Source organism: Mastacembelus armatus, chromosome 9, assembly GCF_900324485.2.
Source record: "Mastacembelus armatus chromosome 9, fMasArm1.2, whole genome shotgun sequence".
Taxonomy (NCBI): domain Eukaryota; kingdom Metazoa; phylum Chordata; class Actinopteri; order Synbranchiformes; family Mastacembelidae; genus Mastacembelus; species Mastacembelus armatus.
In genome coordinates this window covers 5443050-5470795 of record NC_046641.1, presented here as the reverse complement: position 1 = coordinate 5470795, position 27746 = coordinate 5443050, and the positions used below count along the sequence as shown (strand labels likewise).

Genomic DNA, 27746 nt, shown 5'->3' with positions numbered 1-27746 from the left:
TTATTCAGTTGGGTCTGTGTTTTTCATTGACCTCTGCAGACCAACCACATGCATCTGTACCTCTGACAGACATGAAATGCAAACACTTTTTTTTTTTCGTTATCCGCTGAATGAATAGCATGTAGTATAGAGGCCTTGGAGCTTTAGCCAACTAATTCAAGTATTCTCTCAAATGTGAGGAAAGGCTGCTTGAGCACACAAGCTGCTGCTTTGACTTCATCTGTTTACATATCTCTTATTCAAATACAGACAGGAGCCACCTGAGCCAGGCTGTTTGTGGATGTGCAGATGTTAAAATGAAGTTCAAGGAAATAGAGGTCACCACAGAATTACCTTACAAATCAAACACAAGTTTTATATGACAGCTAATTAAAGCAGGTATCGGCATGGCTTAGACAGTCAGTGGCTAGAGCAGGCGTCCTTTTGAAAATGTACACAACTCAGCATTTAGGTCATTTAACTGTAATTGTTTGTTTTATTGACAGGAAAACGGCTTGTTAGGGCGATCCAGTACTGCAGTAATGAGCTGTTTAACCTTGCTTCTTCCCATATACTGCAAAAAAAAAAAATCAATGCAATACATTATGTACACACACTCCAGTAACGTCACTGTAGCCAACATACTGGAAGTGAAAATGACTGGGCTCTGCATGTGACTTGGCATCCTTTGTGTTCATTTAGTCTGCTCATATACCGAGACTCCCAAGGAAAACAAAGCTTTTAACAAGCGCTAAGATATTCATTGCTGCCATCATGAACAAGCCCAGAAAAGGATATTAGTGCTCCAGGGAACATTCTTTGCCTGTTGTTTTTTCTTTCTACTTGAATAATTTAAGAAGTTGCATGTAAGACAAAGTTGCATTCACTTGCTTCATTATATTTTAATCCAGAGCAAATGATGCTCTGCATACACTTGGCATGGCCAGCATCTTTTAATAGTCCTCTCTGCAGTGATTGCTCATAAATCTTATAAATCAAATATATCCTCCACATCCTGCTCTTCTTGTCTGTGCAGGGCTTTGTGCTCAGAAAGATGCAAGATCAAATTCCTCCACAGGTTCTATGTTATTATAATAAAATAAAAGAAGCAAAGCTCACAGAATAAACTCTTAGAACAAGATGTTATTATTGTGTAATCATTGGAAGTGCAGGTTGCTGTGAGTGTTCAATAATGATCTGACCTCACCTTAATATTAATAAAACTGTCCTCCAGTCTAGTGCTGACAGGACACCATCACTCTCTACATGGCAACAAGTCTATGCAATTTATAATAATTTCCCATACTGTTGCAGAAAGCAATGATCATTATTATGGAAAACATGGCCATCATCAAGGTCAGGTCACACTCTGGTGTGATAGAATGATGTTACACAGTAAGTGTGAAGTCTAAAGCCATAAGCTCTTTCACAAGGCCTCTGCAGTTGTCGCACTGGTGTTAAACTATCTCATGCTGGATTCTCTAGAGGTACACAGTTAGCTCTGTAGCCCCTCCATCACGTCCTCCCTTACAGAGCAAAACTCTTGGCATGTCCCGCTGATATGTCATCATGGTTATTTATATACTCCCACCCATGCTACATTAAGTCACACATGTGGACTGTCAATGACAGGAGAGCTGTCACCATGCACCATATCATGAAAGAAATGTAAGGGGGCACAGCTGTTCACATCTGAGTTTAGGCCCACACTCTCCCTTTATAAAGAGTTGGGACATGCCTGAATCAAAACTTTGTCACATATTCATGTAAAGAAATAAAAGTGTCAATGACAAGACAACATCAAAGTCTAAAGGATGCATTGCTGTGACAACGCAGTGGGTGTATTGTGGGCTGCAAGGGTACGCAAGCTATATTAAATTAGTTGAGTCAACGCAGAACACAATACAGTCAACCCACTAACAGAAAAGGCTTCAGGAGGGGGCTTCTATACAGCAAGAGGCAAATACTAAAAAAACATGTTCTTTTTAATTCCAATTGCAACCTCAGTTCTCTGTTTGGTAATGAAATGAAAATCTGTCCATTGTAAACAGTACTCTATACTAGCAAAGAGTGACCACCACCACTACCAGTATATCCCTTTATAAGGTCAGATGACCAGTTAAGGTATTTCTGAAGGTGACTGTCTGGGTGCTAAGGTCAACCCCTCACTGACAAGCTTAGGTTACATCTGCCAGAAACCTGAGGCCTGATGTCTGCATCAAAAGTAAATTCCACTTAACGTGCCACATCCTTTTCCAATGTGACCTCGGGGCTTTGTAGGTCCCAGGCTACTTTATATGGTGCATACCATGTTTGCTTGTATTGGCAGGGTGGAACGTGTGCCCAAAGTGGCATGGGGATGGTTGTGAAAGGCCGATGGGACATTCGGCAGTGAGTGCCAATCTTCTCTCCTGCTCTTGTCAACTCCTGTTTGGTCCTACTCCACCCTCATTCTCCTGCAGGACAAGTGGCTGTATTGATCTGGAGAGCCGCACCGACCTTCATGGTTGTAGTTGACATATGAGCAGGCTGAGATGACTTAATAGAGTCTCACAGCCTTGTTACAGCTTCTGTTGTAGTTTAGAACTACAACTAAACTTCACACCCTCCATAACAATGATAAACTGTGAGCTCAGCAGAGAGCCAAGCAGGAGGGTCAGAGGTCATGGGCATCTAGTGTGTGCATGGTGTAAGGCTTAGGATTCTATGGAATGCATAATGATTGGCGCAGATGTTGGTGTGTGTAGCAAGGATGCCCCATAGTTTTCCTAACCCAGAGTCATTCTTAAACTCCCACTGGTATTAGAACAATATGTATTTGTGTTAGAGGGAAGGTGATTCTTGTTATTTAAAATCACTGGCACAGAACAGGTGAGATCTGCCTCTTCTTCCACATTTTTTTCTCTCATTAAAGGTGTCCGTGCCCAAAGGAGCAAACCGGTGCTTATCACACATTTTCATGTAGTGCCTGCTCTGCCTTTTCTTGTCTTTGTGTGCTGTCTTTTACTGCAGAAAAAATTCACCATGTGTGGGTTGAGGCAAAGGGACGGGTCACAACTTTTGTATCGCTGCATTATTTAAGATCCTTCCGAGTTTGTTTTTTTTCCCCCTCTTAGCAAATTCATCCAAGTCAAAAGCGCAGTACAATCTTAAGAGAGAGGAAGAAAGGAAGACTGTAACTTGTGTAGCCTGAGGTGGGCTATGACTCACCTAGACAATGTTCAGATGGAGTGAAAAAAAAACAAGTTCAATAGGAGTTTCTATTGAGCCGAGCTCAAAGCCACCTTTCTCTTAACAAGCTGCAGTGAGAGGTGGTTTGCCTACCAAGCTTGCCTGCAGCTCTCCGCAGGGTGATTATGTCATGGCGGGCCAGTCAGAATGATGTGTATCTCTCTGTTAGAAAGCAGTTCTACTGCAGCAAAGGCTCTGACTAGGAATATTATTATTATCTCCTCCAGGATCCTCTCCACAGCAACAACGGTGCCGCATTGTGAGAGCTCTGGAGAAAGCTGTTTTGAAATAATCCGCCTGTCTGTTATCCTGCCTCTCAGACAATAACATCCAGAGAGGCTTTTTTACTTTCCACCACCCACACTGACAATGGGGTAAAGGCTTTACAACAAAAGGATGATGTGGATATGGGGACAGTGAGTTTCCGTGACCTGTCCTATCATACCTCCTCACAGGAGCCCTAAGGGAGCCAGGGATTTGGCTGTGGCTGTTGACCAGCCAATCAGGGAGCAGTGAGCCATGTCTTAAAGGGCTATCTGCCATCTCTTCTGCAGAGAAGCCTGGAGAGCCAGGAGAAGCCACCAGTGCTCTGATCTATATCTGGGCCAGTGAGTAATGATGAACAGCCCCTTGATTCCACCGATTCCACCGAGAGATTACTTGCGGTTCTTATCGCTGCTGGCACACATTTTGACATTAAAACGGAAAAGAGGCCACGCCCTTTCCCAAGTCATCTGTGCTGTGCTGTGCTGAGCTACTCCACTCTCCTGCTTTTGTTTTTGTCTTCCATTGCCTTTATCTTTCTGTCTTTTTTATCTTTCCCTATTTCCCTGGATCGAGCAGGACTTAATCAAAGTGCAATAGCTGTACCACACTGACCCTTATCTTACCCTAAAAGAGACACCCACCCCCCATTCCCTGAGCCTGACAAGGGAGGGAAGCCATGCATGCTTTTAAACCACTGAGCTCAGATCTAGTGTTGCATTAATTGAGTTAAATGGATTGCGATGGTCGAGATGATTTGTCTGTCGGCTTTTATTGCTGCAATTTAGACTGTGCCTCATTGCATTATGCCACTTAATGAGAGCCCTTCGCAGCCGTTTTGTCTCTGTTGGTATTAACATGCACAGGTTTACTTCACAGGAGAACGTGAGAATGTGCTAGTCCTAATTTTCTGCAATTTTTTGTTGATAATCAACTGAAAGCACTTCCTCTGACTGTCATTAACATTTTATAAATCTGATTTCTTATTTTTCATACCTGTTTCTCCTGTCCCTTTCCTTACTCTGTAATCAGCAGCGTTGAGATTGTGATAACCTCTATTCATATACCCCCCACAAGCCCACCTCCACCTTTTATCCCAGTCCCCTTCATGGAGTTTGAACAGGCATGTTCCTCACCAGTGAAATATGCCTTGTTCTTTTTCCTTCATTTCTCCTTATCTGGTTAGCACTGGCTGTGGGCCTGCAGCAGCGTTGATTTGTGACCCTCTCTGTCTGCAGCGGTGAGAGGTTTTAATGCAGTGCGTGCCTCTGCCCTTCTCCCTACTGATGAAACAGGCCCCTGCATTCCCCTGATAGACTGCTAATTTGTATACTAAACTGACAGGCAGCCATGATAAGGGCTAGCAACTGCTGCACAGCGAGGGGAGGGTGGAATAGTGTTGTGTGATGCGGTATGTGAGACGGTAATATTTTACACAAAGCTCAAGCCCCCCTGCTCCTCTCTTGGTATTCATTTCCCTGTCTGTTGCTAGGGGGAGAGGGAGCAGGAGTTGTCAGCCCTGGCCCTCTGTCGTACACACACATCCGTTATACATGGATATGAAAATGGCCTTCGGGGCTTAGTATAGAGGGTTGTGTGTGTTTTGTGTGTGCAAGGGGAGACCACTCCGTTTTACACGGTCACTATGGAATTCATTATCATCTTAATGATGCTCCAGTTGAAGCAAGTATCTGTTGGTTGACAGTTGAGTGGGAGGTTTCGTCTCTCTTTTCTGTTCATGCTGTATATCCCATCATGCTCACTGGGGGTTTTGCAGTCTTGCCGGTCCACACCTGTTCTGACAAAGCAGGTGGCGGTGGTGGCAGTGGTAAGTGGGAATTGGAGGCAAGGTAGATGGTGGCTGGCCCTTGCCCCGAGAATGCACAGCACTGCTGCAGCTTATAATAAACGACCGCTCGGGAGGTCATTAAGTTTCTGAGTTGGTACGAGGACAAATGCAGGGAAGATAATTAATTTGGTGTCTCCTGGTGCAGCCTGGGAGCTTTAGGCCCACTGTGCATGGCTAATGCCACATTTATTGTTAAAGTAGCATCAGCGGACGACAGGGGTAAAAGGGTGACCATAGCTGAGAGTCCAGAGAGGGTGCTGATAGAAGTGTTTATCAAAGCACTGAGCTACTCCCACAGGAACAAAGAGAATCAGGCCCCTGTTAGAATTTGAGCTGGTTTCATCATGTCAGTACTGATAAGCTTCTTTATGCCAGTGTTCAAGATTATTGTGTGACCTTTAAACAGGCTTCTTTTATAAAGAAATCAGCCATTTTCAACCAAATTAGAACACCACATCATAATAATTCAAGAGATCCATTAACATTATCATATACGTATGTATGTGTATATATATATATATATATATATATATATATATATATATATATATATATATATATATATATATCTGGCTGCAAGATTTCTTCTTATATATATCATTAAGTACAACTCTGAAAAGAGAAGAAACTGAACTTCAGATTGCAGTAATTCAAAAATTGGAAGCAAGGACAATGATGGAGGAAGTTGTCAGTAATAAAACGCCAAGTAGGAAACCCTATGTGTGTGTACATCTGTGGATCCATAGGCGGTAATTGGTAACTGATAGCGTGATCTTTCAAGGAAGGATATATACCCTATGCCCTTTTACCTCCATCACTTCTTTGTCTCGCTTTTTTGTTTTCTCATTCTTTCTTGCTACCTGATAAGTCTTTTAGTGCTGTATCATGTCACATCAGTGCAGCACAGAGTAGCCATTTATTCTTACACTGTCAAGTGTCTTCATCTGCACCAAGACATTTGATCCAGTCATTTTACTGTCAGGACAGCATACACAACAAAGTGCTGTATTTGTTTCCTGTGTTCTGTTACCTGTGAATATGTAATAGAACAACCTGATTTTTTGTTTGCTATAGCTGCACAGATGGGAGTTAATTCCCATCTGCCACTATATGTCATTTTGTACAATCAGTTATCTTTTGTACTGCCCGTTAAATTGGATTTTCTGAACTGCTAATCAGTTTCCTTCTCAAGTGAGGAAAATGTCATTTAGAAAAACTTGTTGGCTCATATTTGGTTTGTGGTATGCAAGTGTTAAGATTAGCTGCCATACCACTTGTCCTGTAACAGTCTGTTAAGAACATAGTATGTGCCAAATGACTCAGAACTAAATTGTAATTATAGTCCACAATAAAACCAACTAACAGGTTTCTTTGTTTTCACACCACAGCTGTTGTGATAGCAATGCCAGCCTGTGTAAAAATGATATTCCTACCAGGGATGGGAAGGCTTCACCTCCTTTACTGTATTAGGAATCTGGTTTATTTAGTCTGGGTTTACCTAATCTCTGGCTGCAAGATTTGTTCCTGTTTGGAGATAATTTGCTCAGCTCCAAGGAATGCAGGACATGCAATAGGAGCTCTCAGATCAAAGGTAGATGGTCGGCCTGGGGATAGTTTGATATAAAACAGGAGGTTTGGTGAGTAGGGGATTGTGGGGAATGAAATTGGTCTCTCAGCAGTCTTTACTAAATGAGGTTAATTGAATGTGGGTAATTGCTGACCTTCCTGTCTCAGTGAAATCACACCCTTAACTGATCAATGCCTTTCATAAATTTATGCCTGAAGGTCGTTCAGTTGATTATACCACCCCTCCCTTGCATCGCCTCCCTCAGTCAGCCCATTGTGCAAAAATTAAGCGTGCAGGCCTTTTAACACTAAAAGAAATGCAATTATGCATGCCTCCGATTTTCTTAATTAGCTTGCTGTATTGTTAAGTAAAAGCTTTGTGGACATGAAAAATTTGCAAAGACTGTTTCCCCTCATTTCTTTGCTGTGACAGCAAATGCATTTGCCTAGCAGTAAATGTCTCACTTACTGCTAGTGAGGTTTTCTGCCTCTGCTCTCCCTCTGCAGCTCTGCTACTATCTAGAGATTTATGCAGCCAATAAGTCATTGGTGTTCAGGGAAGTTGGGGACTTTTTAAAACAAACAGCAGTGTAATTTGTAATTTGGCATTCCCTAAATCTGGGAATTATGGTTCTGCATGTGGCTCTTTAGGGAGTTAGCACCCTGATGGTGGGTTTACTGGTCTAGCTCCCTCCTTGACCTCCTCCTTTTTCTTGCTCTGCTTCGTTCCTTTTACGCCTTTCCAAGAAAACGGGAGGATTTCACAGCTGCTGAGAGCTGGGCCCCGGCTGGGCCCTATGACCTCCTTCTTGCTTTTCTCCCCCTCCCTTAGTCTCACTCCCTTTTTTCTCCCTCTCTCGAGCAGTCTCTTTCCTCAGGGAGCTCTTGTGTGGCTCAGAGGAAGCTGAATCATAAAGCATGGCTAATGAATAGAGTAGGGATGGAAAGCTGAAGCCTGCTGAGGGCCCTCCAGAGAGGAGGCCAAGGCCCTGAAGCCCCAGGCTCAAATAGCAGACAGCCCCCACAAAGGTCAGGCTTCCTGCGGCCTGCTCCAAGGGCTTTTGGCTCCCAGGCAGTATGGCTTGAATTTCCCCCATTATTTTTTTTTTAAATGGTTAAAATTTCCCTGTTTCCTTTGGAAAGCCTGTCCTTTGGTTCTGTTTTTTTCTTTTTCTTTTTCTTTGTCTGCATCTTTCTCTCTATATATATTTCCCCTCTGTCTCATCTTTCCCTGTCTGTTTTTAATGGCACCCAGGGTTGCCTCAACAAAGAGAGTGTGAAGAATTTGTTATACATGACCTCTGCACACCACAACCGCAGGCAGCTCAGACTGCCAGCAGCACAGCCCTGTGAAAAAATGTCAACTTGACCAACAAAACCCAGAAAGTTCTACAAAAACAACAGCTAGCAAAATCAGGGCTCTGCTTTGACATGCCTTTTTAAGAAGTGCTTTTGTAAGCCGGCCTTGTAATTGTGGATTATACGACTGACTCATGCAGACTTGGCAGGTGCAAAACAGAGCATTAAAACCTAAATATTGGTTGTTGATGTTACTTGGAATACATTTAGAATATAAAACAGGTCACTGCACATTTAAAAGGCCAGAATAGGAATAAGAAGATCTAGGTCGTCTTGGCACATGGTGAACTCAGCATTTTCTGTTCTCTTTCTCAGGAATATGTTATGTCTGCTTTGCTCTCTGGATAGCCACTCTGGTCATAACAAGTGTTTTAACTGTTATAGTGAGTTATGGCATGACCTACCCTGTCTTTTTTTTTTTTTTTTTTTTGCTTTTTTGACCCCATGCCACGCTAAGCGTCCCTGAGCCAGCTCCCGTGTCCATTTGACAGGCTTCATTTCATTCTGAGCCCATATTTTTCTTTCAGGGTCTTCGAGGCTGTGATTCAAGGCTGAGGTTGTGCTGCTGCACTGCTGAGGCTTGGTACTGGAGCGTTTAATGTCGTCCAAAGCTAACAAAGAGCCTGTGTTGTAGCCTGGCGCCCTGGTTCTGGGAGACTGAAAGAGGGCAATGCATAACACTCTGTCTTTCCTCTATAGTCTTTCGCCTTGTCTACTGTAAGAGGAAACAGGAAACATCTCTATTCAGCTGAGTGTTTGCCCTTCTTTGAATGCTCCACTTGTCAAAACAAATGAAATATTGTTGCTGATCCCATTCTACATTTGCATAAACTACTTCAAGTACAGCGGTTGACCTGGTTGGCTCTTTTATATACATTGTACATTAGTAATCTCATAATAAACATGGTTTCAACTGCTCTAGCCAAAGATAAAGGTCTGAGCTAAAACTGCAGTTAAAATCTAATGATGTCAGCAAATGTATCCTCACAAGCTTTAAGGAACTGACTTGTTAATGTTTCACCATTTTTCCTGCAGTGTCGGTTGCAGAATTGTTTTAGAGGTGAACTTAGGCTAATGACTAATAATAAATATCACCTTGAAATTAATTAATTCATGTTTTTATGGCTGCCGTGTGAATAAAGCACATTGTTGCTTTCCTTGGGCACTGTTGTGGTTAGAGCTGAGACGAGACAACAAGCAGAGACAGACAAACACTGAAGAACTGTAACACAGTGGCAGTGAAGGAGAAATTGGGAGGTCTTGGAAAGAAGAGAACGTCCTCAAAACACTTGTGAAGAACTAACAGGGATGCCAAGGACAGCCATCTGTGTTTACAAAATCATTTGCTTTCTCTTTCTGTCTCTTTTGCACTCAGTCTGATTCACTGTTCATTCTTTACATATGCTCCCTTTGTGCCGCATTAAAATACAAGCATGGCAGTTAAGGACACTCGGGCCCTTTGGGTGGAACATATGTTCAGCTCTTGCAGCTTTTTACAAGTCTGCAGAACCCAGATGAGAGCAGCTAAAGCAAAGTGAAAGGGTGGTTTTAAACAAAGCCCCTATATTACTGATATTACAGACTGAGGAGGATTTTCATTGTTAATATTATCTTCCAAGCACACAGACCTTTTGCTGAAGTACTTTGCACAGTACAAGGTTTTGTGTGGATCTACTGCTTTTTTATAACGGTGTTTAGAGATTTTCTGCTGACCACTGCACATCTATTTTCATAAAAATATATGGCCTGTTTTGATTTTGGTGGTGCTTGCCAGAATTTAAATCATTGAAAAAAGAAAGGAAAATACTTTGTATTATTTAGCCTAGAGGTCTCTGCTGTCACTTGATAGTCCTATACCTTCCACTCTCAAGTGTTTGACTCAACCCCCATTTAACCAGCAGTTTTTTAGTGCCCACAGTCAGTCACATGAGCCAAGTCAGCAATAACTGTTTTTGACCAAACTAATGCCCATGTTGTGTACTTTCATTATGGGCTGATACTGTCTTTGATTATGAATTTATGTAATAAGGATAGGCCTACTGCTTTTTGACTGAATCATATTCTTTTCATAAGATGTTATTCAAGTCAAAAATATTGCAGAAAAGAATGTGATTTTCAGAGGGAGCATGTATGCAGGAGCCTTTGTGCTCTAACGCTGTATAACCACCTGAATGACTTCCCTTGTCTTTGATTTCTTTAGAAGGTTTTCAGGTGGCACAATAGTGCCACCTAATGTTACTTTAACAGCAAAAAACAGACACATACAGAGGGAGCACTTATTTTTGGCTGATTGGAGACTCTTGGTTGACTGTATAATACTGTGTATGGAAGCAGGGCTTCTGTACCTCCAGGCACTTTGTGTATGAATAAGCCTTTGAATGCGCAGACCAAATATGCATCTGTGATTGTATTAGTTTTGATAAAAAAATAGTATGTCTTTTAGTGGTAGTTATATTTTTAATAGGATTGACCAAACTGATATTTGATGCCAATTTAGCTCATAAGACAAATTCATAAACTGTCTGCATTCTTGTTTTTCCAGGTGTCTGATGTAGGATCGGAGAAGCTTTTTTCCCCTACCACACCCAAAGGTAAGAGCCCAGTCTATATTCTCCATTCCCTCTCTGCCTTATTCACGCACATAAAAAAATGTTTTTAGTGAATGAATCCAAATCTTCTCCATTCTAATGATGCAGTCCCAATTCAGGTTTAAATGTCAGCATACATAAACAAGGTCTGGTGACTACATATGCATACATTTTTTGCTGGTGCGGAGTGCCTTTTCTTGGACGACCCCACCAAAGGCTTAGCCCTCCTACATATTGGTTCATTAGAAGGGATTTAAAGCCTCCCTGCCACATGCTCCCGCAAATGGGAACTTCCCCTTAGGCAATACAAGCTCTCTGACAGCAGGCCTGGACCATAATGGATGCCAGAGAAAAAAGAGAGAAAAAGCTTTGTCAGCCCCCCAGACGACACAGGCTCGGACTCTGCGTGTGTGTGTGTGTGTGTGTGCATGCACATATGTGGAGCCTTAGCTTTTATACGTTCATGCATGAATTTATGTGATTTTGTGCATTTCTTTGTTCATATGTGTCCAACCGCATATGTGTGAATGGAATGTCCAGATACTGTACCATGTGGGCATAGATCTTAAGCTGCACTTGTATGTTCACTAAATGCAACGATGCTTGCCAGGTCAGAGCAGCGAGAAAGGTGTCAAGTGGTGAATGTAGGGAGGCAGGGGAGGGAGGAGAGGTGCAATCAGCCTACTAGTGACAGATAGCAGCATGCAGACCACGTCCCCTCAGGGCAGGAACCAGGAAGGAGGCCATTAACACAAGCTGAGAGAGAGAAGGAGGTGGAAATGCAGAACAGTGTGGCCATATAAAGATGGTTTTAAGGGCTATGCGTGTCTGCAGGACAGGCTGGACAACATATTGTTGAATGTGTTCAGGTGAAATTTTGAATAGTTTAGCACTCAGTATCAGAGTGTATATACTGCTGTATATTAGTATGACAGGGATATTTTTTATCAGTAGTATTTTTTTTTTCCACAGTTTTATTCACCGCGATTTTAGATACACATATGAACGTGCTGTTTTGTTTAGCACAGTAGTTCTGACTGCTCACAGGAAAAACATGGCTGACAAAGAGAAAACACGTCCTGCTAGCTCTGTGATGTATATGAGTGATTTCCAGACGTGCATGGTTTAGAAAATAAGTAGACCATATACAATCTATTTATTCTCCACCATGCTGCTGGACTGCTGCTGTTGACAGCTGTCAGGGTGTTGACTTATTTTTTCTGCATGCCTATACAGAACATGGCTGCATTTAAACATACTCTGCCATGGAGAACGGATGGTGCAGCACATACACAGCCAGGGTCTTTTATACATACCCACACAGTCAAAACACCCCTTCCACATCAGCTGGCAAATGAAGGCCTCTTCGGATTTTACTAATGTGCACAAAAGGCTGAGGATTAGGACACCGGAATTACATGCAGGCAATCCAATCAGAGTCTCTCCTGATTATCACACAGATCAACCAGATCCTGTTTGAGTAATGAAGAAAGAAACCAGATTAAAGTTAGGAGTTAGGGTGAGGCAGCAAAGAAATCAGCAGTTTGATGAAGTGATTTGGTGACGAGGAAGAAGTTATCACGCCACAATTGCAGAGCTGCCACCAGTCGACTCTCATCTCCCCAGTCCAATGTTGTTGTTTTGAGCTGTAATGGATTCTAGGACAGTGTTTGTTTTTGGCCTAGACTGTTTTGTTTTTTTTTTTTTTTCTGTGTGTGTAATGGATGTGTGTGTAACACACATCAGCCTACAGACTGCTTTCCCCTGGTTTAGAATGCAGCATATGTGTCCCATTACCGCTCTCGCTCACGGCCCTCTGGGACCAATGAAAAGCCCGCTTTCCTCTGATCACCAGGCCTGTCGAGCTGTTGGCTGGGAGACACTTAGACAGATATGCACACACACGTTATGGCACACATAAATATATAATGTTGTGATGATGTTTGGCTTGTAGAATTTTTTAAATGAGTGTTTTCTTTTCCTTTAACCTTTCTTTTCAACATTGTGCTCTTTTCTGAACTTTATTGTGGTGAGCACTTAGGGTACAAAATGTTGAGGGTAAGTCCAAATTGCATGCAGGCCCACAGTCTGTCAGGGTTAATAGATGAGAGGAAAGACCAACACTGTAATCAGCAACGGCAGAGTGCTGTAATTATGCACACAGAACATGGTTTTGGGTAAAACCAAGACACCCCTGCCTTCTTTCTCTCATATTTACTTTTCATCATCTCTGTGTTGCTAGTCTGTTGACAGTCTGTTGTTGTTGCAAGCTAGCAGTAGTACAGATAACGCAAGCCAGTAATATCTGTAATAACACAGCACACACTGTCAAATTCTATTTGGATGTTAAGAGGTAGCGTATGTTTTGCTGGATGTCTATCTGTGTTGGTGGTTATGAGATAGAAAGGTACAGCAAAGGGCAACTATTATCTAACAGTTATTGTTTTTGTTTATTTCCTGTCTTAAGCCTCCTGCAAATTATTGATTTTCTGGAGGACGGACTGTTTAAGTAAAAACACTATGAAGCCTTGTGCTCCACTCAGGGCTCTTCTTATTGAATTGCAGGTCAAAGTTTACTGTTGTCACTTGCTGGAAGGCGAATAAGAAGTTAAATGTAGCTGCTGAGCACGTACGGGGCACCTCCACAGAGCACAGATAAACAGTGCTGGTAGGCCTTATGACATTTCACAGTGCTGCCCCTATGGAAGTGGTGGGGAGATATCACATAGCTGTCAGTGGCTAGAAATATCTGGGAAGAATAGTTTGGAATCTGCAGAGAGGATGTTGAATGTTGTATCTGTCAGTTTCATCCCAAAAGGTATAGCCTAGGCAGTCTCAGCGGTCTAGTTGTCCTACTTACAGGTGCTACCAGCTGTGGGGCGAGGGTAAACCCATGTGTTGTGCAGACCACCATACAGACTTGGGGCATCTTAGGATAGCAGGAGAAAGATTGGTAGAAACCCCATTTCTGAAGTGGATTTGTGCCCTTGTAATCCTGATTAATTTTGACCCGTTGTGCTCATTTTAAACAGAGCATTACAGTAAGCGTGAACACAGCAAGCTCCGGGGCGAAACCAGGAGCTTAGCGGCTTTGGGAGGCTTAGCTGCAGATGGCATTTTAAGCCGGACTTAATAAATTGTTTCCATTAAACTTACCGGCCCACACATACTGGATTAGACTAGTGGAACAAAGGAAGGAGAGAGCATGCAGACGAAGGAGAGAAAAACGCGCACTCACACACACACACACACACACACACACACTGCTCTGTTACCATTTCTCTCAGACCACATGAAAGGTGAGCAGAGGGTTACTCTGGTGTTCAAGGAGATAGCACCTTTTGGACATGACTACAAAATCCACTCACTTTAGATCTCTTGCTCATCAGGGATGTTGGACCAATTTGCTTAATTGACATAGAAGTAAACAAACAAAAAAGATGCATAAACCATTTAGCTTGGCAGTGGATTTAGGGCTTATCCTCAAACTGTTTATATATAAACACATTACCAGTGCTGTAGCTTAAGGATTTAGAATCGTCCTATACCCTTGCTGTTTTTCTATGGAACCTTTTTACTCATATATCAATCTCTGCTATTGTGGGAAACCAATTCTTTTTGGTAAAACCCAACGTCTTCTCTATCCTCGCCTCCACCATACCTCTTTCACTTATCAGCTCATGGCTTGTTGCCTAAGCTCTTATTATCTGTTACACAGTCCAGGGTCCCTATGTCGAATCGCTAATGAAGCACCCTATCTGCAGGCTTGCTCTTTCAGTAAGTGCTGAGTGCCCTTTGTTCCCCCACCACTGCTTGTCAATAAAAGAGCCATGGCTTGCTCTAGGGCTGGGCAAGACAACAAAGGAAATCCCATGACTTTGATAAACTAATGAATAAGTTACAATAAATATAAATGTACTGCATTTGCATTCGCCCTCTGCACAGTGACCCTATTAGGCTACAGTAATTAGGCTACATAGGCACTAAAGGAAAAGAAAACATTGTAAAAATGAGGCAGTGAGGAGATTCAGATGAAACTGTGACAAAGTGATGTCACACAGCATTGTCATTTATATTTCTAAAGCTCGATAAACAGCAGAGCAATATCCATCGCCAACTGACAAGGTTTTCCATCCTAAACTGTTAGCAGTAGCAGCCAAGCTCATCAACAAGCCTCTTGTGTAAACAGTAGTTCAGACCCAAGCAGCAGGCTGGCCTTTTCCGTCATTAGGCCATATAAGAACTCACAAAGAAGCAGAAAGACATCACATGCAATTTCATATTTTATTGCAAACAGCATGATGCCAGTTAGAATGAAAACTAGTTTCTAAAGCTAATGAAAGTGGATGACTCTGGGTATAATGTCCTAGAACGGAGGCTTGTTTTTTATAAGCAGTGCTGCCTCAGCTTTATGCAGAATACACGGAAGAAGTGGAAGAGCAGCTTTATATATTTTGCCTTCATCACTGACATGTAGTACAGCAACATGAGCCTGATAACCCAAAATGTTAGACCTTGGCCACAGAGAGAATCACGTTACTGATTCATAAAGAATCGATTGTTTAGAACCATAACAAACTGTGTGATTGTGATTCAATCCTAAACTGAATATGCCCTTTGGAATAACATGGTAACCTGTGGAGTTTTCTTGTAAACAATGTTCAAATTCAGTAGTGCTCACCATAACACATTGTATGTACACTTGATGAATATGTTTTCTTCTTCTTTAATGGGATTAAATCTATATGTCAGTAATTATATCAATCAGTATAAGAAATATTGATATTTTGGCCCTAAGGCCCTCTTCCTATCCTCTGACCTAGGCCAACCATATCTACAGACCTGCCCCTGCAGTGCAAGCTTACACAGGTAATGAAACACAGTCTCACCTTCTGGATTCTGAATGCCAGAGTAGGGAGGAAGGATGGTGATTGGAGACGGAGCGGCAAGGTCAGGGGCAGGGGGGATTGAGGGCAGCTAAGGCATAGTGAAGCAGATGAGAGAGCATGTTTGTGTTCGGCCAGGCAGCTCTATTCTGGCCAGGCCAGTGTAATGTATCACTAACCTCGGCGGCTGGTCTGACTGTTTGCAGTCTCTCACCCATTAAATAATGAATGGAGGTTGACCCTCTGACCAACTAATCAGCTTTTCGCCACCGTTGAATCAGGATCGAGTGGAGGTAGATGGAGAGTGTGCTTGGCTGGCTGGTCTGCAAACAGGCTAGATGACTGAGGGCAGACATGTTCTTGGGAAAAACACAAGGGCTGCAGAGGCTTCACACAGCCAGATTAGGAAGCTATGGAATTGAAAGCAACCATCACCGCTGTGGAATCCAAGCCTGGCGAAACTCATTTCCACTACCTACTGTGATTTGTTTGACAAAGTCCAGGTAGTTTGTAAGAAATGGTTTCTTTATCAAGAAGACTACTTTTGGTCAAGCTCTGGTGTTTTGGGATTCGGTCACTCATATGTCACAGAGACTATGTGTGAAAGGGAGCTAGACGTTACTAATTTCAGATTCATGGAAGAAACCATCCCTGGTGCTTCTAACACCATGTCACCTGTTACAGAGCTTGAACAGCAGCTCATGTGTTGCCTTGAATTAAATTAAACATTAAAAAGGTTCAAACTCTTAGCAGAAGACATAAACCAGACCAGTAGGATAATACTCTCAGTTCAGGGAGAGAAAGTACTTCAGAAGAATCGGAGAAAACCATGGAATATTACTTGTTTTTTTATTAATATTTGGGTTATTACTGTTCACAAATATAGGACAGTGTATGAGCTGGATGATTTGTTTTTGGAGAAAGGGGCTGATATTAATGCTCCCTGTATTGATAGTGCTAATGCTGTTTGTGCAGCCATCCTTGTCAGAGAGATGAAAATAAATAGGGGAGCTCAGCAGAGATAAGACACGTGTTTAATTATTAATTGAGCCATTACTGACAGAGATTGCCTTTTTTGATTTAAAGCAGGAAGGCCTGCTTCAGGGACAGAAAAAGCAATTACAGAATTCCCAGCTTGCACCGTTGCTGCCCATCGTTTTACTATACACTGTGAGAGAGGAGTCAAAGGAGACAAAATACTCCCACACACGTACACAATACAAGCTCGCACACATCCTGTTATACTGCGGTGTTCCATAAATTATTTTAATTCTTCTTCAATATTTATAGCGTTTTAAATTACGATTACATCGTCATGTACTATTTATGTAGAGTGGCAGTTGGTCCAAGAGACCAAGCCACATTACCCACAAACCCTCTATGGCCTGCCACTTTGAAAGGCTGACAGGAGGGAATTGTTTGGTTTTGTATGATTCAGGAAGTGATGTTGAACTGCACTTTTTCTGTTCTTACAAGTTGGCTGTTTTCAAAGATAGACCTGATTTTTTTTTATGCCCAGCAATTAGCTGGCTTGTAAAGTCATGGCTGATATGTCATGTTATCCCCATATGCACTAATATGTCCATTAGAAGTGTCTGCTCTGTGCAGTGAGTCCAGTGTGCATTCAGTATTAACTTAGCCCAGTATTGGGGTCACTGCTGGATGAGCTTTAATATATAGTCACTGTATTTGTCCCTTTTGTATATGTTACTTGTTACATGTCAGGACAGCTGTCATTTAATCCCATTAGGCCCAGTCATCAGCGAGCTAATGGGTGGTGATCAGTTATCGTAACACAAAATGGGAGTCACGCTGAAGGCTGTGTGATTAGGCACCATTGTATGTCTCAGTGTTCATTGACTGAATATGGATTCAACTTTAGCTCTGAAGGGGGAACAATTACATAATCACTGAAGGCCATGAGGGAGTTTTAGGATAAGGTGTCAGGGGCATGACAAGCATTTTGGGCTGCTGCACATTCACTATACACCTCTGAGCTGTGCTTTCCGTCTTACTGTTAAGAACGGTTCGGAATATGCGGAGGGCTTCACTCGATAGCAGATAAAGTCAAAGTGAATATATTGAATCACTTCAATGCTGAGCATTACTGTGCAACCTCAAAGCCATCTCCCATAACTAACAGAGGCCAGTGCTCCCCTGAGGCTTCTCAGTGCTATCTCTTCAGGTTAAATGATAAAATGCCATCTTATTGCCATCCTGGCCTATCCATGCACATGACTCCCTCAGGTTTTTTTCAGTTGCTAAGGCAGCATATAAAGATTCAGTGGCCTCTCACAGACTATTACTTGTCTTCAACTGTAAATCAGAGCAATTCTGAACCTGAAACTCATCTCACACCATCAACAGTGCTACAGCCATTAATTGCAACCACACAGTGGAGAGAAGGCTTTTTCAATGTTGAAACCAGAAAACGAAATTAGTCATCGAGACATCAGGTTAACATTATTCAGTGTAATTAATTATTTCACAGACTAGTAAATGAGACAGTGATAATTATATAAAATACAATTTTAAGCAAAGAAATCCAGTTGACAAAAATGCTGAACCCAATCCCTCAGAGCTCTAGTCCTACAGTGGTCTAGTTCACAAACTCTTTGATTATAAAAGTCTTATGTGTGTGCGTAGGAAGCAGATTATTCACCAGTGAGTGAAAGACTCCCTGACAAGGAAAAGACTTTGAGCTGCAGCCCCTGCAGTTAGCTGACCAATTTGTGAAACACAAGACACCAATCTCAACAGGAGAGCTAAACTGGACGTAGGCTCCTTGTTTTTTGTTCTGTTTTTTTTTTTAGAGGGGATAAAAGGAAGAATTTAGAGAGTATAAATCTATAGAGCAGTAGCTCCCATCAAATCTTCTGTCTAATCTTAATCCTCTTCCAGTGAAGGCACAGCCAGATGTAGTGTGGAAAGCATTTTCATTGTTTACTTGTGAGAATACATGACCAGTGTCTTATCACTGCTGTCAGGCCTGAAATGTAAAGTGTGTCGCCTGTGATCACTTGCAGGTTTTCTTGTTTTTAATCTTTTATTCCCAGCTCCAGTCATTCTGCCAGAGAGAGTGGGTTTTCCCCCACCCTGCATTTGTTTGAAGATCCCAGCTCCCCACTATGTGCATTTTAAGCTCATCTGTGTGGAGCTTCAGGTTCAGAGCCAATGTTGTTTGCAGATGAGGCTGTAACGCTCATTGACAAAGCCAGATGGTAGATGATTGTGGCCAAACACGACACTTGGATAATGTACAATCACTGGCAAGGGGACAGTCATCAGCCTAGATGGATATTACAAACATGTTTGTAATGGATTGGACATTTTGGGACGCAGTTCACACAAACTTAAAAAGATGGGAAAATCATTGCCAGGAACAGAACGGATGTAAAATGCTTCAGATTCCATGACGGACAAGCACATCCATGTGCCAGAGAGAATTCTGGGGAGAAAGGAGATGAACCCAGGAAACAGGATACCAAATCAAACAGAAATATCAGACTGCAATGTGAAGTACAGTATTTTCCAAGTATTTCCAAATGGGTGGTCTTCTGCTATATTTTGCTGTATTTCTGATCCCTATACCTTTCCAGTGGTACCATATTAACATCCATGTTTCTGTCAGCGGCTTATCAGAGCCACTCTGTCTAGAAGTAATACCGCAAGCTTGGACTAGTGCAATATGTTTGAGAGAGGGCCGGGTTTGGAGAAGTTTAGCTCTTAGCCTTGAACTCCACACATGGTGAAAGCAGTAACCTGACACGCGTTGCAGAGAAAGGGCTTTGTGTTTGCGCCTGTATTTCATTGGGCGTGAATGCCATTAATTGTCCCAGTGTTTGTTAACAGACAGGCGGTAATTCGCTGAGACACAGGGGCCTACATTTTGGCCATTTCAGGGGAGGTTAAAAAAAAAAGAACATGCAGTGTGGTCTCCTCCAATATTCAAATGGTCATCTGTTTGGCTGTTGTTTTTGGCTACTGGTGAATTCCCTGCACTGGGCCCTGGTGGTGGGGCCCCTAATGGCCTCTGACTGACTGTAATACCCCATTCAGCAGAGCATGTGCTCCAACCTCCCTGACTGTTGAGTTAATGCTGCTGTGTCGAGCAGCAGGACTGGGATTTCACTGCTGTTTGCTTTGGGAAAGAGCAAGAGAGATTGCTCCAAAGCCACATGACCCATGGAGAAGTGTGTACAGTGGGAAGTATAGTCCAAAACGTAAATTCAGGATTTTAGATGTATTCATTATGCTTGCACTGGGGTGAGTTTTAGTGTTCCAAAATGTCTCATGTTTTTTTTTTTATGAAGTTTTGGACTTTATTGGCACATAAATGTAACATGAACATTTTAGTTAGTAGAACCAGTCATCTCCAGCTTTAGTCCAAAGCGATAAGCACTAGCATAGACCTTCAAAAGGCTACATCTGCTGAAGCCTAAGAGTGAAAAATTGCATCAAAATCATGGCTCCCAGTGTTTTTGGAAAAGATCAATATAGAGCTTTCACTATTATTAATGATATAGGTATTACCAGTTAAGTGCAGGACAAGCAGTGAAGTGCCCTGGGCTCCTTATCAGCCACAGCACAGTGTATTAGTGTGCTGGGTTTCATAGCACTGACCTAATCCTGGTAGCAGGTGCCAATAGAGCCAGGGAAGAGTGGACATGTTTTTCAGGGAGGATGAGCCATCTGGGTCTTGATATTTTATGGTGCTTAAAACACACTCTTGAGTGTGACACTCCCAGCACTTACCTTTTAGCTGCACACAATAATCTAAGCACTGGCTGCTAAAGGGAAGGAGGAGGCTTTCTGCAGAATTTAAAGGATTTGATGTGGTGTGGAGTCTTTACTTCGACACAGATTCGTGAAACAGTCAGACACTCTCAGAGGTTTGATTTTCATTTCTCTAATTCTTTCAGTGTTTTTGTCCTCTGTAGTCTGAAATATGTTATACAGAAAGAAAAGTATGCTTTGTTTCTGTTTTTTTTGTTTGTTTCTTTTTGGCTTTTGTGTCAGCATGCCTTCATCAACACTTTTCTGAGGCCTTTTGTTTTTTTTTTTTCCTGGTGTAGTCTGTTTCATCTCGCAAGTGATTTGGCTCGTTTCTCAGTCCAATTTCACTCCTGTTTCACCGTGCACCCCCCTCTCTTCACAGACGTACACATTCACACATTTCCCCAAACTGACACGCTGCCTTCACACTCCAAACAAATCAATTCTTCACTTGCCGTGCTTGGAACACCACAGTGAAATGTGCCAGCTCATAGCAGCCCTGAAAATGTGCAGGCTATTGTTAATGTTCCTTGTCCACTAAGGCTCAAGGAGGCTAGACCCAGATTTTTCTACATTTGTGCAGGTGTTGCTCCCTGCCTGTATGTGTGCTGGGGTTAAAGGAGAAGGGAGCATTCGGTAGGTTTATGTTAGCAGCAGCCCCACAGGTCAGGATCCAGGCCTTGTCTCCATTAGTTTAGCTGACACAACTGTCTGCTCTTTACTCATTTTTCCCTGCCTTATTATCTCACCTCTCTCTCCCACTCTTTCTCCCTCAGTCTGGGTCACTTTATACCTTTTTCTCTGCAATGCTCTCTTTCTCTAGTCAAGAATGATGAATGAGGTGCAGGAAAGGACAGTGAATGTTTGTGAACCAGATACACCCACCAATTGTGACTCTTTTCCTGCAGTGGTGGAGGACATGGTGGTTGCAAGAGGGAGGGGTGTCATTTTGAGAAGGCTTTTGTGCATGTTTGTCTAACTAAGCTCTGAATGACAGCTATTTCAAACATCAACACCTCGGCCCTCTAAGTGTGTCATCAGCCTTGAGATGTAATTCCTGACCACCCCAAATGGAAATCTCAAACTAGATTTAGTGAAAGTCTACTCTCAGATAACACAGCTCTGACTGCTGTGGAAAAAAAGGTTTGTAACTCATGAGAACACAGTTCTTTTGGCATGGAGTCATGAGGGGGAAAATGGCAGCTCTAGTCTCATCTTCAACAGCTGCTGGGTCTCCATCTGTAGACCTAATTATGCAGCAGCACCCCAGGAGCAGCTCAGCAGCAGGATCCTCCTATAGAAGAGGCACTGATTACATCAGTGGGTCTATACCGGACAGTGTGTTTCCCCAGGGGCCTGCAGATATGTGAAATGTAAGCCCAAGCATTTTAATATACACTGGGGTGTTGTTTTTATTGTCCACCCTAAAATCTTGGCATATGACATCCATTCTCCCTGAAATTTCAAATGCTATATGCCCAAGATCACTAAGAGATGTTCCAGTTTGCTCCAGAGTTGATAAAATTGTAAATAAAATATACTTATAGGAAATATTTATAAACGATAATTCAGTAATCAGTACTTTTGCTGATGTTGTGGTTACGAGCCAGTTGGTGATGTAGACTGTTTCTAGTTTATTGTTTGTTCAGCCCTATGCAGTGAAATTCCTCTGGCTTGCAGTAATGTTGAATGTAAGAGATGACAGACTGACAGGTTCTTGAATGACAAGAAAAATAGCCCTGATCTTTGATCAGCACAGTGAGGATCAGGGCTGTAATAACAGGATGCTTCAAATGTAAACACAGCATGAAAAAGAAATGTGGTGGCTGATTGACAAAGCTCTCTAGCACTTGCACTAAAGAGATATTTGTTGTCAGCTGTTGCCACCTATAAAATAGAACCACTTGGAAAAGCTAGCTGCCTCAGCAGTTTTGGCTGTCAGAAGCTATCATGTGATATTATGAAAATGGCTTCACTATTTGCATGAAGCAGGTGAGTAGTTCAGGCAGTGTCTTGTGATACATATACTAACAAACTCCTGCATCTGCAAAACACTTGAGGAAATATGTCAGCAAAGTTGTTTGTCCTTCCCCTGTCATGGCATTAAATTGCAACCGCTACATGTGTCAAAGCAGTGAAAGAGGTATTGTGGACAGTTAGGAGCTGTCAGCTTCCAATTGTTGCTTTGCTTTCAGAGTGGGGAGTGAAAATAGAGGAGGAGGAGGAGGAGGAAAAGAAAAACATGCAGGCTCTTTCAGCCCACTGTCATGCCACTTAGGATTTGTTGAAGGATTTTCACCCATCCATTCCCCTTCCATTGAGAAGCAATCAGTATAGCACTGAAAGATAATATTATATCCACTTAGAGACATGTGGGCTTCAATCATGTTCATACATGAAATGAGGCTAGAAAACAGTGCCTCTATTTACATTATTGAGGATTCAGTCCTTCCATTTCTCCAAGCTTCTTGGCAGAAGTTCCTTGTCTTTGTGTCTCTTACACCTCACTCTTTCCCCCTCTTCTTCTACCTCCTTCCTTCCATTCTCCGTCAATTATGAGCCAGCTGGTGGGCTAGACAGAGCAAGCTTTCCTGTGGGGCACCAAAGTGGTACTGGTGTTGTGCGAGCTTAAATAATGCTGGCACACTTCTCAAGAACTGCAGCCTGTTTCATGGCGTTCTGTGGGGAGACTCTGGAAAGGTCTTAAAGGTAGGGAGACACAAGAAGGCAGCCACTCTCCTCCCACCACTGTGCTTTAATGTGGGAAACAGGAGCTAAGTCCTTTATTAGAAGTGGCAGCCGTTGTCTCCAGTCACCTCAATAATTGCAGCACCATGTCCACTGCCATAATCAATTGAGACAGCTGCCGCTGCGGCGTTCAACTCCATCAGGCAAGCGTGTCATGCTAATTAATGAAATGATAAGGCTAGTGCCTGCAGCACTGTACAAATAACTCCTGAGGGCTCCCCTTATTTTCAACACAAAATTCATTAATAAAGTTCAGATATAGCCTCCCCCTCCCTGTTTGTTGGCTGTGCGTCCATAGTGGCCTCAAGGTAAAAAGGCTAAGAAGGGTCTCCAGGGTCAGGGATGGGTCAGTGACATTGAAAGGGGTCAAATTCCAGGCTGGCAGGGTGGGCTGTGTCAGAGGAGACATTAGACTTAAGTTTTTCTATTGAAAGTTCCAAGATGTCCACCCTTTTATTAAGAACAGCTCAATGGCACTGACCTTAGATGGCCTGGCTGCATTCATAAAAACCTGAGACTGATGGCTGTCAGAGAGCACATGAACTGTGCTAGAATGAGCTCTGCTCTGCAGGGGGATGGGCCCTGATGGAGAGTGAGGAAGGTGTGACTGTGGAGGGATCACGCACATTAAAGCCAGTGGTTACTGAAGGCTACAACACTAGGCCTTAATATGCCTTGTCTTTCTCTCTCTTACCCTCTACCCTTGATTTGTAGATGTGCTCTCTGCAGTTTGCCTCCCATCCACAACATTGGCATATGTACCATGAGAGGTGAATGGCATATGTATCCTGCACCATATGGCTGGAGTTTGAATTGGGATCTGTTATGCACAGGAAAAACTGATTCATCCCACAGCTTGAGCTGCCTGCCAGCTCTCTGAAATGAACATTAGGTTGTCAATTTATGCCTGGGCTTTGACTGTAAACATGTTACATCTTAACACCCATCCCCATTCTGCTTCCATCTACTCCTGTTGTCAGCTGCAGCGAAGAAACAGAGAAAAATAATTGAAACGTGCCAGCTGTCCCCACTCTTTAGCTATTTTGGCCAGCTTTCTCCTCGTCCACTTCCTCATTAACGTCTCTGAGTGATTTGCAAAACCGCCGCCTTGGCTCGCCTCGTTACCAGCTTGGAGATGCTCGAGGCAGATTAAATAGTGTGAGGGAAAGCAAGTCATTGCAAATTTCTCCTATGATTTTATTATTAGCACAATGATTCGACACTGCTCAGCCCTTCTGTTCCTCTTATACAAAATCATTCTGTTGAAGTCACCCCGCCTTTTTTTATGACTGAATACCTCATGGCAATGAAGTGTTGATTGGCACGTCTGCGGTTTCCTGCCTTCTGCCAGTATCTGTTATAGCCATCTTCCACAGTCACTCACTTGTGAGCTAAGCCTTGGCTGTGTGCAGATTGCTTGTCTAGAGAGGTACAAAAACCAAATCATTGTGAGCTCAACCGTCAAGAGCAGCAGAATATTCTGTCAACCAGAGCCAGCGGGAGACGGATCAAGGCAGCACACATTCTCACATAGCTTCTGCATCTTCCAACGTCTTTCAGCAGATATGCCACTTTATTTAAATATCTGTCTGTTCATGTCCTTATTTTATCAGTACCTTGACTGTTTATGCTTTGGCAAAGCCATGAAGAGAGTGAACCGCAATGTTTGCCTAGTAAATGAGAACACCCAGTGTCCTTAAGCTTCTCTTAGCCCCCGACACCCCTGTCACAGGAAGAATTTGCATACGCTCATATCTAATCTGAAAACACTTTTTGCATACAGCTTCTACTTTCCTGGCAGTTGTATATACTGGTATCACTGTCAGCAGTGAGTAGGTAATTTATGTAACACACTAATTTGCATGCACAACATTCATTTACTGAGGGTTTTAGTTGGACACAGAATGACAGTATTCTCTAGGGACCTTATTTCATTCATGAATCTCTGGGTCCATTTGCAGGTAGCCAGGTGTGTTTAAAATTAAATGGCTAAAAAAGAAAAAAGATTCAGAATAATTGCTTTTTAAAGGATTCAGGTTTGCAACTTAAAGCATTTGAGAGCAAAAATGTGCCGCAGTGTGTTGTCTTTCTGCGCTTCTGCATTGTGTTCTTAACATGACGTGACAGCAGACCATGCTTTGGAGAGTTTTCCTGTTCATAACAAGGAGCTATGTTATCCTTTATTGAGGTCTCTTGGATGACAACAACAAGCCCACCCTAGTCCACCTCAGAGCCAAGCCATTCCAGACTCATCCAAGTCATTCCAAGCTGAGCCATCTGGCTGCATAAGGGCCACATAGGACCAGATCAGTGCCAGCTCTCCAGATGTTCCACAGGGACAAACAGGGTCACAAGTGAAGGATACTGGAGGCAGGAACAGCTGTGTACCGACACTGTGTTCACCCCAGATTCCCCAATGGACACATCACTTATCACCAGCAAATCCCAGGGCCTGTTGTCCGTCTGCTACCTTAGTCCCTCTGTCCACCGCTCCGCGTCCACCGCTCCTAGCCACAGCTGATATCACTCCAAATCCAGGCACGTGCACACAGGGCTAGTCTCAATTCCCCTGAGTAAGCAGGGCCACAGAAACAACTATAAAAAGATCAATACTGGGATGAGATGTCATCTGGTGAGCAGACCTGCCAACATCCCCCTAGGGAATGTCCCTGTTCCCTTGACGCACTAACTAAGCTAAAAAGAGAGGTTGGGGGGGCACCCACCCACTATCGGGCTGCCCTCCAACCTGCCTGACTCACTTACACCATCTGCTCAGGTTTGCAGGGCAGGGCTTCAGGACAGAGCATTTTTTTCTGCAGACACTTGTATGGCATTTGTTTCACATGACTGCCTGTGGCTTGCCTACTGTTTTTCTCAGTGTGTGATTGCAGGGAATGTGTGTTCCATGTCCTGAGGAAAAGAAGAATAAAATAGTGCCGAATTTGGCAGTTTGTTGAAATGCCTGAAACTCCCGTTGGTTTTTCAGCAAGGGGATAGTGTTTGTTGAAAAATAGCTATGATTTTGCTACATATAGCCCTTAGGTGATGTGTCAGAAAGGCATTCCTTTTAAACTTCTCATCAGTGCGTGTTAGTTTACACTCAAAATGGTTGCTACTGAGACAAAAAGCAAAGTAAAAGTAATCTAGCTAAGGGTATTCACAGCAACAGCCTTGTCTGCCACCAGTTTAAAGAGCTGTCATATAATAACTCTATGTATGCTTCCATATCAAGAACATAACCTAGCCTGTTGCAGTTACGAAGCAAACAAGTAATCAAAATGATATACCCTTTTGCTTTCTCTAGCAAATTTGGGCAGATTCTTCGTGGCTTGTGCTGTCTTCCATTAAAATGAAGACATTAGGGCTCTATTCGTGTTTGTGCAGTATCCCCACACTGCAAACTTCTTTGTGTGTCCATATTCTGTTTTGTGTATTTGCGTGTGTGTATGTGTGTGTGTGTCTGTGCAGGGAATGTCTTGCGGAGTGATTTTAATGAGGGATGGGTTGGTCTGAGCTGATACCTCCCTGCCTCCATTAGAGCCCATTAGAATCATCATTAAGATAACCCGGCGCTTGCTGTGGCCCTGGCTTCCCAGCATTAGTATTAGAACCCTGTCTCTGTCTCCTAGTGGATTGTAGTGAGACTTCCTTCAGCATCACTTGCCTCGCATTGTGTCTGGGAGAACAGGTTGCCATGGCAACATCACCCAACGGCGACATTCGACTGTGGATATTTGCTTCTTCGCCTCTGTTTGTCTGTCTGTGCCCGACTCACTGTCTTTGCCTTCAGTCTTTCTCTTTCTGTTTCGCTTGTAGGAATGAGAGTCTGACACTGCAATTCAAATCCAAGACCCCTATAAATCCGGAAGTCTGTATACACCCGGACCCCAGAATTAATTTGAAAATCGTGACACCTTAGCCAGCCCCAGTTCTCCCATAAAATGCAAGGAGCGAGGCAGGGGAGCTCAGCAAATAAAAAAATAAAAGCTGTGCCCTGCCTTTTTATTGGTCTTTTTATGGGTGTTAGGATCCTTGAAAGATTAAGCAGGCTGTTAATAGGGACTGGATATTCCATTAGTGGGCTGCATGTTGAGTTCTCACTGACTCGACAGCAGCTCCTGGCGCTTCTCATTTTTTGTTACCATCGAAAGTGCCCATGGACCTTTTTTAATTGAGGCGCTAGTAAGCCTTCTGACTGAAGTACTGCTGCATCTTAGCTGTAGATTAGAGCTGCTTAGAGAGCCTCATCTCCACTGTGCTGTCTCCTCTCATCCTTTGTCTCTATCTGTGTGAACACTTTCTTTTCTCTGATTTTTCTATGCAAGAGATGTGCTTAAAACAAATTCCATCACGAATGGCTTTGATTAGTTGAGAAGCTATAGTACTGTTTTCTCTATTGTAGTTGCTGCAGTACCATCTCCTCAAATTCAGTTTCTTTGTGGCCCGTTTTGCTTTTCTTTCAACTCTGGCAGAAGTAGATGATCACCAAATGTCTCTTCT

General features: G+C 42.9%; 1 protein-coding gene across 8 annotated transcripts in view; it reads left to right on the top strand.

Moving 5' to 3' along the window:
- fbrsl1 (fibrosin-like 1) overlaps positions 1-27746 on the top strand; it is a 265854-nt gene that overhangs the window by 220979 nt on the left and 17129 nt on the right. For all 8 annotated transcript variants that reach the window (XM_026320781.2, XM_026320776.2, XM_026320775.2 and 5 more), the window contains one exon: positions 10791-10839. In XM_026320781.2, the coding sequence (XP_026176566.1) occupies positions 10791-10839 (49 nt within the window). The remainder of the gene's footprint in view (positions 1-10790; positions 10840-27746) is intronic.